At 40.3% G+C, this 15,035-nt stretch overlaps 1 protein-coding gene across 7 annotated transcripts in view; it reads right to left on the bottom strand.

Annotated features, from left to right (window-relative positions):
• Positions 1-15,035, bottom strand: part of ATP8A1 (ATPase phospholipid transporting 8A1) — a 233,578-nt gene that overhangs the window by 158,993 nt on the left and 59,550 nt on the right. For all 7 annotated transcript variants that reach the window (XR_005599008.1, XM_039539925.1, XM_039539927.1 and 4 more), the window contains 4 exons: positions 14,705-14,774; positions 12,481-12,608; positions 5,052-5,163; positions 1,929-2,094 (listed from right to left, as the gene is read on the bottom strand). Coding sequence is in view for 6 of the 7 variants with exons in the window: in XM_039539925.1 (XP_039395859.1) it covers positions 1,929-2,094; positions 5,052-5,163; positions 12,481-12,608; positions 14,705-14,774 (476 nt within the window). In the remaining variant the exon portion in view is untranslated. The remainder of the gene's footprint in view (positions 1-1,928; positions 2,095-5,051; positions 5,164-12,480; positions 12,609-14,704; positions 14,775-15,035) is intronic.

Here is a 15,035-nt window from a genome sequence, read left to right as displayed (position 1 = left end):
TTTAGGACCTCCATCTTTCTCAGAAGCAGCTGATACAAGTACTGTGCCAGAGGCAAGATGAATGTAAAATAGCTCAAGCCTCTTCAGAAACGAAGAGCAACTCTTCTTAGCCACCTATGTTGCAGTATAGTTGCCATGTCCTGAAAATTCATAGAATCCTCAAAAGTAGAGGAAGAGGCAGCGAGCAGAAGAATCCAAAGTAGTATGAAGTGATGGCACAGACACCATAATCTGTTCTTGTTTCTTTGTTCTTCCTCCTTCTCAATTCCTGGAAAGTTCTCAAGAGAGTATTCGATTAATCAGCTAGATATTCTGGGGTGTTATGGAAATGGAAATCTGGATTCTATTTCAGTTCTAATTTTCATTCTTTGCAAAAATCACCCTTTTACATAATCAGGGTCATGTGGCACTTTGGAGCTGTATGTTCCAGCCTACAAAAAGCTGACCATTCTAGTATACTATAGCTCGACATCCAAAGAAGTAGTTTTGAATCAGGAAACACAGAGCCAGAAAGTAACAGCAACTAAAAAGGAAGAAGATCCTATTCACCTTTCCAGGATGTTTTATGAGTGGATAAGATTCACAGATCTGAGATCCAAAATCATGATTCATGGATCCTCTAGATATCATACTGATCTTGTAACTTGTCTTTGGAGCCAATGGAAGGGCTGTTTTGAGCAGCTCTGTCAAAAACATCCATACTGGGGAATGCATGAGATTATACTGGTCACAGGCCTTTGAACATTAGCTCAATGCTTGCCTGCTTGCTCACTTAAAACATACCTCGATTAAAACCAACAAAGTCTTTATTGATCAGAACAAGGGCTGCCTGGATCCAGATCACTTTCTGTAATATGAAGGCACACGTTCTGGGATTTGGAGAACTGCTTATGTACATATCAGCTTAAAAACATTTTGAGCAGTTTGTTTTCTGTAAGCCCAAACTCATCCTAAACATGAATAAATGGCTTCTTACTGAGTCAAGTCAAAACTTAAGAGCTTGGCTTCAACTTATGATCCCGCAGTTTCTTTATTGGCAAAGACAAACCTTAAGTGCTATACTTTGATTTCAGATCCAAGGACTTTGGATTCAAAGTCACGTGCTTCAAAAGAAGAGGGGAAAGAACAGGATGTCAACTGGCTAGGATGAACTGAAGTCTTGCTGCCGTGGTTTCCTTGCTGGGGTCAGCCATGGTAGATGCCTACTAAAGGAGAGTCTGGAGCACATATGACTAAGCATCTGCACACCACAGTGCATCACAAAGGCTTCCTTTAGATCTAGTTCCCTTGTTGACATCAGCTATCCTGACTCGTTGCTCATGGAACTGAAGGCTCAAAGGCTGTCAGTACCTCATGCATGCTGCTAGGCCAGCTGTCCACTGAAATGTGTCATAGGGCTTCATATAGACCTATCTCTTTCCTCTCTCCTCTAACAGCAGTCTGTTAAAGATCATGCTCCCTACATGATTGAGACAAACAACTGAAGGCTGAGATACAATCAAACCCTCATATGGAAAGGTCTGCTGTAGCATAAAGCCACAACTTTACTTACTGGGGGAAGGGCACAAGGAAAGTAAATGTTATGGGTCAGGAAGAGGTCAGCATGAGGGAGAAGGTGCAGAGAAGATTTAAAGTTGCTTCTTAACAGACCCTTGAAAGATGGCAGAGGCAAAAATACCAACTTCCCTTCCTGGAGTGAATTCACCATTCACTGAATTTAGCAAGAGGCTCAAATGGCCAATAAACACTTTACACCAGCTTTGATATATCTAGTGTCAATATATATGGTAAATAAAGATGGATATTATAATAAAATCAATCTGTAAATATACAAGATGAATGTTTTACTGTCCTATTTTTCAATTATGGAACTTATGCAAGTATCATTTGGACAACAAAATATGTAATACAATTATTTTAGTGCTTACAGTTTAGATTGAGATACCAGTCCCTTTGGCCATGCCTTCGATTCCATATAGCTGAACCAATAGAACAGATTAAAGACATGGCCATAAGAATGCAGAACAAAATCAAGATCTGAATATTTGTAATTCGTTCCACATTGGACAGTTTAAGAGGCGGGCTTGTTGAATTCTGTGAAACACAAGAAAATTGTAAATATTAAGTATAAAATGAGGTACATGTGTAGTTCTCCAATATTTTCATACTATCTTGTTGTGTCTTTTTCTACACATTTCTCTGAAGAGATGCACTGCATAATATTGGTATAAATTGCATAATATGTATCCTGAGCATTATATCTACATTATATACGTCTACACTACAGGATTATTCCGATTTTACATAAACCGGTTTAGTAAAACAGATTGTATAAAATTGAGTGCACGCGGCCACTCTAAGCACATTAATTCGGTGGTGTGTGTCCACGGTCCGAGGCTAGCATCGATTTCTGGAGCGTTGCACTGTGGGTAGCTATTCCGTAGCTATCCCATAGTTCCCGCAGTCTCCCCCGCCCCTTGGAATTCTGGGTTGAGATCCCAGTGCCTGATGGGGCAAAAATCATTGTCGTGGGTGGTTCTGGGTAAATGTCGTCAGTCACTCCTTCCTCTGGGAAAGCAACGGCAGACAATAATTTCGCGCCCTTTTTGCCTGGATTGCCCTGGCAGACGCCATTAGCATGGCAACCATGGAGCCTGTTTTGCCTTTTGTCACTGTCACCATATGTGTACTAGATGCCGCTGACAGAGGCGATTCAGCAGCACTACACAGCAGCATTCATTTGCTTTTGCATGATAGCAGAGATGGTTATCAGCTGTTCTGTACCATCTACCATGCCATTGTAAATTGGCAATGAGATGACAGTTACCAGTCCTTCTGTGCTGTACCATCTGCTGCTGTCATAGGTGCCCCTGGCTGAGATCGGCCGGGGGCGCAAAAGACAAAAATGGGAATGACTCCCTGAGTCAATCCCTCCTTTATGGTATCTAAAAATAGAATCAGTGCTGCCTAGAATATGGGGCAAGTGTACTAGAGAACCAGTGTATCAGAGAACTAGCGAGCACAGCCGCTCCGTGTCAGATCCCGCAGAAATGATGAGCTGCATGCCATTCAAAGGGGGTGCCCCTGCAACAACCCCACCTGTTGATTCCCTCCTCCCCCAACCTTCCTGGACTACTGTTGCAGTGTCCCCCCATTTGTGTGATGAAGTAATAAAGAATGCAGGAATAAGAAACAGTGACTTGTTAGTGAGATAAAATGAGGGGAAGGCAGCCTCCAGCTGCTATGATAGTCCAGACAGGACATTAAGCAGTGTGGGGGAGAGGAGCCCAGCATCCCGCTGCTATGATAGTCCAGGCAGAACAGAATCTTTTCTTTACACATGAAGGGCGGGGGCTGATGGAGCTCAGCCCCCTGTTGCTATGATGAAGATGGTTACCAGCCGTTCTGTACCATCTACTGGGAATGACCGGGAGGCCAGCCAGGAGCACTCATGGGCTGATGATGAGGACGGATACCAGTCCTCCTGTACTATACCATCTGCCACAAGGCTGATGATGACGATGGATATCAGTCATATTGTACCATCAGCCACCAAGGAGGGGGGGCGAGGATGCTACAGTTCACTGCCACAGCATTGCGTCTACCAGCATCATTCAGTACAGAAAGGGTGACATTTAAAAAAAGAGTCAAGAGACGATTTTTTCCCTTTTCCTTCTGAGGAGGGGGGGTAAATTGACAAGTTATGCCCTGAACCACCGCGGACAATGTGTTTGACCCTACAGGCATTGGGAGCTCAGCCAAGAATGCAAATGCTTTTCGGAGACTGCAGGAACTGTGGGATAGCTTGAGTCCTCAGTCTCCCCTCCCTCCCTCCATGAGCATCCATTTGATTCTTTGGCTTTCCATTACGCTTGTCACGCAGGAGTGTGCTGAGTCCCTGCTATGGCCTCTGTCTGGAGATTTTTTTAAAATGCTTTGGAATTTTGTCTTCTGTAACGGAGCTCTGATAGAACAGATTTGTCTGCCCATACAGCGATCACATCCGTACGGTCCATGCTGGAGCTCTTTTTGGATTTGGGACTGCATCGCCACCTGTGCAGATCAGAGCTCCACACTGGGCAAGCAGGAAATGATATTCAAAAGTTCGCGGGGCTTTTCCTGTCTACCTGGCCACTGCATTCGAGTTCTGATTGCTGTCCAGAGCGGTCAGTGGTGCATTGTGGGATACCGCCCGGAGGCCAATACCGTCGATTTGCGGCCACACTAACCCTAATCCGATATGGTAATACCGATATTAGCACTACTCCTCTCGTTGGGGAGGAGTACAGAAACCGGTTTAAAGAGCCCTTTATATTGATATAAAGGGCCTCTTAGTGTGGACGGGTGTGGTGTTTAATCGGTTTAACGCTCCTAAAACCAGTTTAAACGCGTAGTGTAGACCAGGCTTTAGAGAACAATGAAATCCACTTCAAAATACTGAACTATGCAAACTGGAAAATGAATAAATGATAATGCATCACTAAACTGAATGCATTCATTTATTTTGACAACTACAGATCAGTTGTGATATTCAGAATGATACCAGAAAAAAACCCTCATATTTTGGGGGTTTGACATTCCTCTCCCCACCCTTAACTTTCAAATGAATTAATTTCACACTGTGTTCATAAAAGTATTCTTCCTCCTATGCTGTGAGGAAGGCATGCAATAAGACAGTTTCGAAAACAGCCAGAAAATCATACAAAGGTTATCAGGCAAACTACAGTGATCCAGACTGATAAGAATAAGGACATGCCTGCAACTGAAAAAACATTTTTCCAAGGATAAATGCTTGGTACCTTTCTACGTAAACAACAGAAGAAATACATCTTGATTTTACTCAATCTAACTCACAAAAAAAGCAGCTTTGCTACAAATACACTATATTTTAACTACCTTGAAGCCAACATTAAAAGGGACAGATCTTCTGGTCTCTTTAACTTAAAACATTTTTTACGACAAAGACTAAAGATGGCTTTTGTGTAACAATAATAGTATCAAAACCTAATAAAACAGAGAATTTATAAAATATCCACATTTAAATGACAAACCTGCATGAGTTTTGTATCATGTCCAGTATAGACAACTATTCCATGAACCCACTGGGTATTTCTTAGTTGAGCGCCTCGTAAAAGAATTTGGTCAGGTCCCAGTGGAACAGTACTGGAAGGAAGCAATTTTATATTTTATCAGTATAAAATACAGTAACTCCTCACTTAACCTTGTAGTTATGTTCCTGAAAAATGCGACTTTAAGCGAAACAATGTTAAGCGAATCCAATTTCCCCATAAGAATTAATGTAAATGAGGGGGTTAGGTTCCAGGGAATTTTTTTTCACCACCAAAAGACTATATTATATATATAAAAATTGTTTGTTTAAAACTTATACTGTGTGTGTGTGTGTGTGTGTGTGTGTGTGTGTGTGTGTGTATATATATATATATATATATATATATATATATACACACACACAGTATAAGTTTTAAACAAACAATTTAATACCAGTACACGGTGATGATGGTTGTGAAGCTTGGTTGAGGTGGAGGAGTCAGAGTATGGAATATTTCCCAGGGAATGCCTTACTGCTAAATGATGAACTAGCAATTGGCTGAGCCCTCAAGGGTTAACTCTCACACTCTACAAGGCAGCAGGAATGGAGGGAGGGGAGACAGCATTGCAGACAGAGACACACACTGTGTGTGTGAGAGAGAGATGTGCATTTCCCCTTTAAGTACACTGCCTTGTTAATTAGATCAGCTTGCTGAGACCAGCTGCTGCCAGCACGCTCCCTCAGTCCTGAGCCCTGTCATGTGTCCCCACCCTGCTCTATGGAAGATGGGGTAAGCGCGGTGCAGGAGTGGGCAGAGGGAGACACCCTGACATCAGCCCCGCTCTTCCTCTCCTCCCCCCCGCACAACAAGTAGTAGTCTTGGGGAGCAGCTCCAAAGCAGAGGGCAGGAGCAGCACATGGCAGTGGGGGGAGGGACAGCTGCAACTGCTAGCCTGCTGTGCAGCTGCTGCACATGGAACTTAGGGGAGCAGGGAGCTGATGGGGGGCTGCCGGTCCATCCTGGTTCTAAGCCCCCACCAGCTAGCTGCAATGGGCTGCTCTTCCTGCAAGCAGTGGACAAAGCAGGCAGCTGAAAACGATGTTAGAAGGGAGCATTGCACAACTTTAACCGAACATGTTCCCTAATTGATCAGCATGTTCCTTAATTGATCAGCAATGTAACAACGAAACAACGTTAACCGGGACGACTTTAAGTGAGCAGTTACTGTAACTCATCACTTTACAAGGAATAAAAGTAAGCAGCAGTCAGTAGTCATCACAATGTATGAGCTACATTTTCAAAAGAAACTAGTCATTTTCAGTGCCTCCCTTGAAACACATTAAAGCGGCCTGATTCAGACGGCAGGTACTCAACACTAACTGAAAAAAATCAGACCTATGTTAAGCATCTCAGGGTGAGCACTGCAAAACGTAGGGATTTACAAAACCACTAGTCATTTCTTCAAATATGTCACTAAATACAGGACTATTAAACGGGCATTTTGAAAGTAACACTTAATATTGTACATTTTTTTCTTTATTTTGTATAATATCACAAGGAATATCTTCAGGGAAGGAGTCGTGTATTTGTAAACTGAAATTCATCTACTCTTAAGAATTTCATTTTTCAAATTAATTCTTAAATGATTCCAATCATTTTCTTGGAACGATCACATTTTAGGCCATTCCACCACCATCATATCAAATAAACAAATAACCTTTATACACATGATCCTATTTAAAATTTAAAGTAACCTGATTTTTTAAAAATTTTTTGTATATTCTTTACTTAGGGATAGCAAAACAAATTGACATTATCTGTATCAGTTAAAGTATGTACTTCAATTCAATAGCATTCTTCATAAAGCAGCACTTTATACATTAGAAATATACAGATTTTTGAGTATCAGAGGGGTAGCCGTGTTAGTCTGGATCTGTAAAAGCAGCAAAGAATTGCATCCGCCGAAGTGGGTATTCACCCACGAAAGCTCATGCTCCAAAACGTCTGTTAGTCTATAAGGTGCCACAGGATTCTTTGCTGCTTTTACAGATTTTTGAGTTTCTCTTGTTAATTTATATTTGAGACCATTTCAATTTAGTTTGGGGTTCTCAACCTTTTTTGTTTCTGAGGCAGTCCAACATGCTATAAAAACTCCGTGGCCCACCTGTGCCACTATAACTGTTTTTCTACATATAAAAGCCAGGATTGGTATTAGTGGGTAGCAAGCAGGGCAATTGCCAGGGCCCAACACTACAGGGGACCCTGCAAAGCTAAGTTGCTCAGGCTTTGGCTTCAGCCCCAGATAATGGGGCTCAGCACCATGGGCTTTAGCCCTTCCGGCTGGGTTTCAGCTTTCTGCCCTGGACCCCAATGAGTCCAACGCCAGCCCTGCTTAGCAGACCCCCTGAAACCTACTCGCGACTTTCCAGGGGGCCCCAGGCCCCTGGTTGAGAACTGCTGATTTAGATGACTGATATGACATATACCGTAGCTCAGGCTCCTAGTAAAACAGAAAATTTGTTACCTGATTATTTTTTTATGGGACTAACATCTCGCCCAATCTCTCCACCTTTCCTTCTGCAAATACTAGATGCAATTCAGACTTGTCAATGAGGTGGCTCCCTAACTTCAGATGAGTATCTCCATAGCTGTATGGAATCAGCAAATTAGTAGTAGAGTATAAATAAACGTGTTAACGACAGTGCCTTAGTACTCTGGTTTATATATGATACATAGACCCTGTAAAAACTATTGTAGAGATATTCCAATAATTTATCTTGGGTGGGAAAGATTGAGGATGAGGTCAACCTCAGTAAGGGAATCAGCAAGTAACAAATTTTCCATTGTGGATCCTGCCCTCTCCTCTTCCCCAGTCTGAAATGTTTGAAATGCAGAGAGAGCAAGTAAGGAAAGAGAAGATAGAGAAGTATGTACCCCTTTCCTTAAAATTAAGGGTAATAACAGTAATTTACTTTGGAACCTCCCCTTGGAGCATCTTCATGATAAAGAATATTTCTTCTAGGAAATGGATGGTCAAGCTGTAGTGTTTCTTAAAATATAGTGTTTATAAATGAGCAGAGGGCAGCTTTGTAGTCACTAACACATTTCCTGCATGTTGAGCATGTTTTCGGATCCCTTCTGGAACTACTTTTTTTCCCCCTTGATTAAAAAAAAAAATCAGTGCTATAGCTCTTGTTCCACACAGCTTTGGAGCATTTGGACACTTTCAAGCCCAGGCACTCGGTTGAAAGAAAGTGAATGAGGACACTTTTTTCTTGAATTGATTGGTCTCATCAAGGTAAAGTTTAACTGCTCTTCTCATACCTAGCATGTGCCATGCTTTGTCTTTTAGATGTTGAGATCTTGCTGACCCCTTCCTCACGGAAGATACAGTTAGACTCAGATTTTCCAAGAGCAGAAATTTTGGAGACTTTTCTTGCCAGCATCACTACCAGCAGGAAGCATGTCTTTATGCAAAGGAAACACATGAAATTATATGTCACATGTTCAAATGGATGGGGCATGAGAACTTGTAGCACTGCGCGCAGATCCGAGAAAAAAAATATACACCTAGCTATTGATTTGGACGGATAGGCTGCCCTAGGCAACCTCAGTGTTATAGCTGCTCTACCAGAGACTTGGATAAGCCTGTGTGTATAGTACTGTTTACTGCAGAAATATGAGCTGTGATGGTGGGGAATCCATTCCCTTTACATTGTGGCAGCCCAAATGTTTCCTGCATCCTTAGAAGATGGTAGCTTTGTTCATGATTTTCGGGTCCAGACTACAAAAGGAGAATTTTTTTTCACCACAAGATTCCTACTGCCACCAAATGAAGGGCTTGACTTGAATATGAAGATACGTTTCTGCCAGATCTACCAATGTTAGCAGAGCTGCTGAAGAGACTGAATGCTGTGATGGAAGTTAAAGTCTCTATTCTGAATCCTGTTGTCTTCATTAATCAGTTAAGCCTTAAGAGGTTTAAGACTACAAGGACTCTTCTTCATCTTTTCCTTACTATGAAGACTATGGAACAGAATCCGAATCATCTTCTATAAACAGATTCTATTGCTTTTAGCTGTAGGAGGTGCAAGATTTCCATCAGGATGATTTTGTACTTACCTGAATGAAATACACTGAGAAGTAGGATATCCTGCCTCTTAGATCTATTTCTGGACAGAGGGAGACTCTTTTGCAATCATATTGTTTGGACTGCAAGAACGATTTGGAGTCATTCCCTGTGCTGAGTTTTCCTCAATTGTTTCAGACCCTGGTCTTACCTATAGAATAAGAGTAGTCCCTTCTCTCTCTCTCTCTCTCTCATACTTTTATTCTGCATATGAATGAAGGAATCTGTCTTTGTACGATGACTTGTCCTTCTTGAACTTGGACTGAAGAGCAAACTCTGATTTGTATGTTTTAAATACTACTTCATCAAGCTTCACCTTGAACACGACAATTTTGAGCCACAAATGATTTGCTATGAATAGTTATCAATTGTTGAGGTCTTAAGTCAAAGTTGGGGTCTGAACACTAAATTAGTAGCCAAATCTCTCACTGGCAGCCTCATGGGGTCCATGAATTCATCCATTATAATTGCAGTAGCTAAGGATATTTTCTTAAGTATTGTATTGAATTTGACTGGTTTCTGGGGGTTAAGATTTTTTAGGTCTCTGCAACGGGACACAGTGGCTCTAGCAAAGCACATTGTTTTCATTGGGGCTGTAAGGCTGCTGAAGAAGCTTTGAAGTCACTTCTAACTGGAACATCTACCTTCCTGTCTAGAGTATTATTTAAGATGAAATCCATCCCCAGCAACCTGTCTTTTTGTCAGAGTTGAAACTACTGCATTGATACTTGGGAGGATGAAGGCTGAACCTTTGGCTTCTATGATCCTGTAGAATTTCGGGGCTCAGTGACCAACCCTTTTTCCTTATCAAGCATTTCCTATTCCTAACTAATGCTCTTCAAAGGAGAGATGAAGCGGGATGGTAAAGTTATTTTTGTTTTGAATAGCAGGTATTTGCTTGTGATTTTAACTTCCTCATCCTATTTCTCTGGCCAGATTTTAATAGTGGCCACCATCTTACTCCTCAACAAACATGTTTCAAACATGTCTGGGGGACAAACTTTGCAGGAGAGGCTAGTGGGTTTCCTCCTAAAGCTAGCTTGGAGTTTTCATGAGCCAAAGCCAAGAGCTTTCCCCTTCTTTGAGGGAAGAGCCAAAGCTCATAGAAGTTGAAAAATATCTGCAGTGCTTTTTATTTTCTTTTGCTGTCAGGTGACTGGCTTCTTTTCTTTTCTGTTGTTCCCTTTTGGGCCTTACCACACTAGGTAATGGCACATCTTATCATCTGATACATAAGTAGAGGGGCAATGTAAGGAAGCATCCCCAGATAGCCCAGATCTTATGATTGGGAAGAAAGGAAGGGAGAAAATATACCATGTACTTTCCAAGTGATTCAGACACCCATTTTTTAGAATCTGGGATGTCTCTCCCTCTATAGACTGGCCTGAGGACAGTTTGGACTTACCCTTGACAAATTTTTGACTGACACAGTATTTTGCCAAATCCCAAGAACTGAAGAGGGCTGACTTGTCCTTGTGGAAGTGTCTTCATTGGAGTACTGCTGATTAAAAGAGGATTTAGAGGTCTCAACAAGCCACAGACTTGAGGCCCATCCTGAGGCATAACCAGGGTCCACAGAGTGGAGTTATTGTGGTGGAGCTCCACTTCAGAGGCTACTGAGAGGATTTCCTCGTCAGTCGGAGCACCTTTTAGCTCTTGCCCTTGCCCTCTTTGGCTTGCTCTACCACAGTGGGGGAACAAACAGAAAGAAGGAGCCCATTGGGAGATCCCACTCAGGGACTAGAGTCCCTGAAATTTCTGTTTTCTAATGGAGAGGAGAAAATGGGGAGAAACATTTTGATCACTGATGCCCCTAAAAAGCGAGGACTGTAATTGATAATGTGGGAACACCAAACTGTTACTCCAGTTGCCCTATGAGAGGCACAGAATCTGGCACAAAAGGGGCCTGACCAAACCCTTAAAGCTGGTGGACAAGTCTGACCTACTTCTAGTATTTGCAGGAAGAAGTATAACGCAAATTTCTTACACCAGGGAAGAGGTCAGGATCCAGAAAAAAGTATTTACCTATAATTCTTGTTCTCTGAAGGTACATATTACACTAGAGCCACACTTTTGGGACTATCCTTCTGCACATAAAGCTTGTTCCAAAAAGTCCAAAATTAAATTTCTGAAATATTAAATCGCTTTACCAGCAGATGGCATGCTCCTACATGCTGTTGAGGCATAACAGCCAGTAGCACTTTGAACATTCTTCGTTGACCAAATTAAAGAATTTTAATGAAATTTAGAACAAAAATACACTTTTTTCCTAACAGGAAAGAGGATGGCTGTGTGGATCTATTATAATTATTACCTTCAGAGAAGCATTATAGGTAAGTGTTTTGCTCTTCTTTAATGACAAGTACAGTAGAATTATAACAGATCGACACTCTTGCAACTGAAAACTCCAGGAATGCATCTGTAAGAAACTGGTAAATAAAAATGAAATAAACAAAAAATTGTTAAAAATTGATTACAGGATCAACCCCCCAATCCCAGACAACTTCTTACATGAAACACATATTATCACTAAATGTAAACAGGAAAAATATTGTATACAGAGGAATAAAATACCTCTCAAACTTTCAACTACAGAAACAGAGAGAGCCTATAAAATAAGATTTGGGGAATAGAGAACTGGGCTACTCTGAAAGTAGAGGTTCATTTTGTCACACTAATAAACCAGACTTGTTTTTACACCACAACAGACTCCATATAACGTTTTGTAAGCATCAGGTATCTTGAAAACTTTCATTAAGCTACTCTGCAAATCTGTGTATTGAAACCACACTTAGGCTGTCTATCTTTAGATAAATACCTTATGAGTAACAATGAAAAAACAGGCAGACATTCAGACACAGTTCTCTTGAATACAATTTGACTTAATGTGTTTCTGTCAAATTAAACAAGAATTTAGATGTACATACTAAGGGATTTGGTCCATTCCAGACACAAGCCAAGAGACCTTTTTATATCCAACTTGTAGAATAGAGACTCCCCAACTAAAGCATGAGGGAATGGAAGAGATTAGCAGGATGAGTGATTAAGAGAGATTTCAAAAATCATCTTTGGAATGAATTTATAATTAGCACTGCTTTATATTTATATTATTAGCATCTGAAAGTTGCTTACTATATGACCTAAAGTTCCTGGCATCACGAATATAACCTTTGACATTAGAATCTCAGTTGAAAAGGAAGCTTTGTTAGCTGAAGGACTCAGCTATTTGTACCACAATTCAAGAGATTTAACAGTAGGTTTTAAAATATATTGAAATGTTTTACTCAGATGTTTACGTACCCATGCCCATCTAGTCTGATATTTCCAACAAAATCATAGAGATGTCGATTTGGGCTTTCACATTCAATTCTGCCCAAAAGTATCATCAAACTGTCTATGTCTTTTATATCCGCTGTCAATGGCAAACCCTGTAAACAAAGTTTGTTGTAACACTATATTATAAAAGTACTTTACAATAAACAAAATATAAAATAATAAGTTAACCTATATATTATACAACAGATTGTCTGGCATTGCACAGCAGAGGAAGGGAGCTTCCATGTCGGCCTCCATGGAGGGTCCCAACAGAATGGCATTGGGGAGCACAGGCACAGCTCTTGGCCAGTAATATGGTAGCACTAGCCTCTTGAAAGCGATCTGGATGAAAGACAGAGTCATAACCCCAAACAAACACCCGCCCACACCAGACAGTGGAGGTGGCCCAGTATGGAGGAGAATGCATTCTGTATCCTTCAAAAGGCTGATAGTCAGAAAGAGAACATGATGCAGATCTCTTAAGAGAAATTCTGGGGAAGTCAGGCCGCCACTCATGTGCAGTCCTCCTTCACCCATGCTTTCCCTCTCTAAAAAAAAGAGCAAGACAAGGCTTAAGAAGTCACAGTCTGGCTCTATAGCTTGGAATAGATAAGATTTTAAACAATTATCACCATGTCATTAGTTTCTAGAATGAAGTAAGATGTACAGTATGCATTGAAAATTTGATTGATACCTTTATATTTAGGAAGCTTTTCTACATACATACAATAGATTATGAAGCTAATGAAATTCAACGAAGACAATTGTAAGGTACTACACACTTAGGGAAGAAAACCCAAATGTATAAATACAGAATGGGGGATAACTGGCATGGCAGCAGCACTGCTGAGGAGGATCTGGGAGTTGTGGTAAATCACAACCTCAGCATGGGTCAGCAATACAATGTTGTTGCAAAAATAGCAAATGCAATTTTAGGTTGCATTAACAGAGGCACAGCATGCAAGTCACAGGAGGTGACAGTACCACTCTACTCAGCACTGGTTAGACCTCAGCTGGATTACTGTGTCTAATTTTAACCACCAATGTATAGAAAAGATGTAGATTAACTGAAAAGGATCCAGAGGTGAGCGACAAAGATGATCAAAGGGATGGAATGCAAGCCATAAGAGCAAAGACTAAGGAACTGAGTAAGTTCATCTAGGCAGGGGATTAGACACTAGATAACCCTTGCAGTCTCATCTAAGCTTATGATTCTATTTCTATAAATTTCAAAATCTCGTAATTTCATCTCTAGAATACCTCAGCTGCTTACACACAGCATCAACTATCATTTGCATATAGGTGACTCAGCTATCTCTCCTCTCTTGCACTCTTTTTTCAATTTCAAATTCAAAGTGACTAAAAGTGAACCTCAAATCTTTTCCTATCAAATTATCTCCATTACTTCCTTTCTTCTCTATTGTTAATAACTTCATTCTCCTAATCACACAAATTTACAATCTTTGAGTCATATTATGGAAATGTGGTGAGATGGAGGAATTTAGATATTGCCAAAAATTCCCTCCCTCTTTTTCTACAAATCTCTACAAAATCTCAGTAATCTGACCCTACCTTTCTGACCCTCTAGTCAGAATTCTTGTCTTTGTGTTGATCATCCCCTACATCACTATTGCAATTTCCTCACTATCTGTTCACCCTTATCATGGTCACCTTCAAGGCTCAACTCTGCTCCCCTCTTCTCTCTACCCATTCATTTTGCATCACTGGTGCCTTTGTAGCCTACTCCTCACTTTTTGTCTTTATGCTTTTTTCCACACTATACTTTAAGCCTAGGGGGAAAATTTTCAAAATTGCCTAAGTGACTTAGAAGTCTAAGTCCATATAAAAAGTTATTTAGATACTCAATGAGACTTGGGCTTCTGAATGCCCATATTATTTTTGAAAATAGAACGTAGGACCTAAACATCTTTAATTTCTGCCCCTTAGGTTCCTAAGTCACTTTTGGGCTTTTGAACATTTTACCCTTTTACTCACTAACAAGTCCACTGTGAACCTCTTTACATTCAAATCCCTCTTTAACATTCACCACTTCGTGAAATCTGTCAGAATTAAGCCTCCTAAAACATGCTTTCATATATTTCTTAACAAACAGCAGTACATCCTTATATTGAAATAACTATACACAGAAAGCAGACAATCAGATATTTAAAATATCTGTAGCTAATATATTGAAAACATAAATTCTTACCTGTCGAATTTTTAGGTTTGTTTCACCATCTAAATTTGATGTTTCAATGTAGCACATGGCTTGTGGCTCACTTATTTTAGAAAAAATAAAGCAAAAATTTTAGAAAAAAAATATATCTTTTAATATATCACAGTAACAAATATAATAATTTATTAACATGTAAAAGCTCTCTGTAATTTCCTAACATATATTTATATATTACATTTCCTTTAATAAAAGCCTTCAGATAAAAAAGCTACTAGGGACAAATAGTTGTGCAAAATTATTAAGTCATTCACATTTTCAGAAAATGTCTGCCATAAATATATCAAAGCTATGAAGAAAAATGTGT

The sequence above is a fragment of the Mauremys reevesii genome, linkage group 5, assembly GCF_016161935.1.
Source record: "Mauremys reevesii isolate NIE-2019 linkage group 5, ASM1616193v1, whole genome shotgun sequence".
NCBI lineage: Eukaryota > Metazoa > Chordata > Testudines > Geoemydidae > Mauremys > Mauremys reevesii.
Note: the sequence above shows the minus strand (reverse complement) of the source record. Positions and strands in the feature narration are given on the sequence as shown.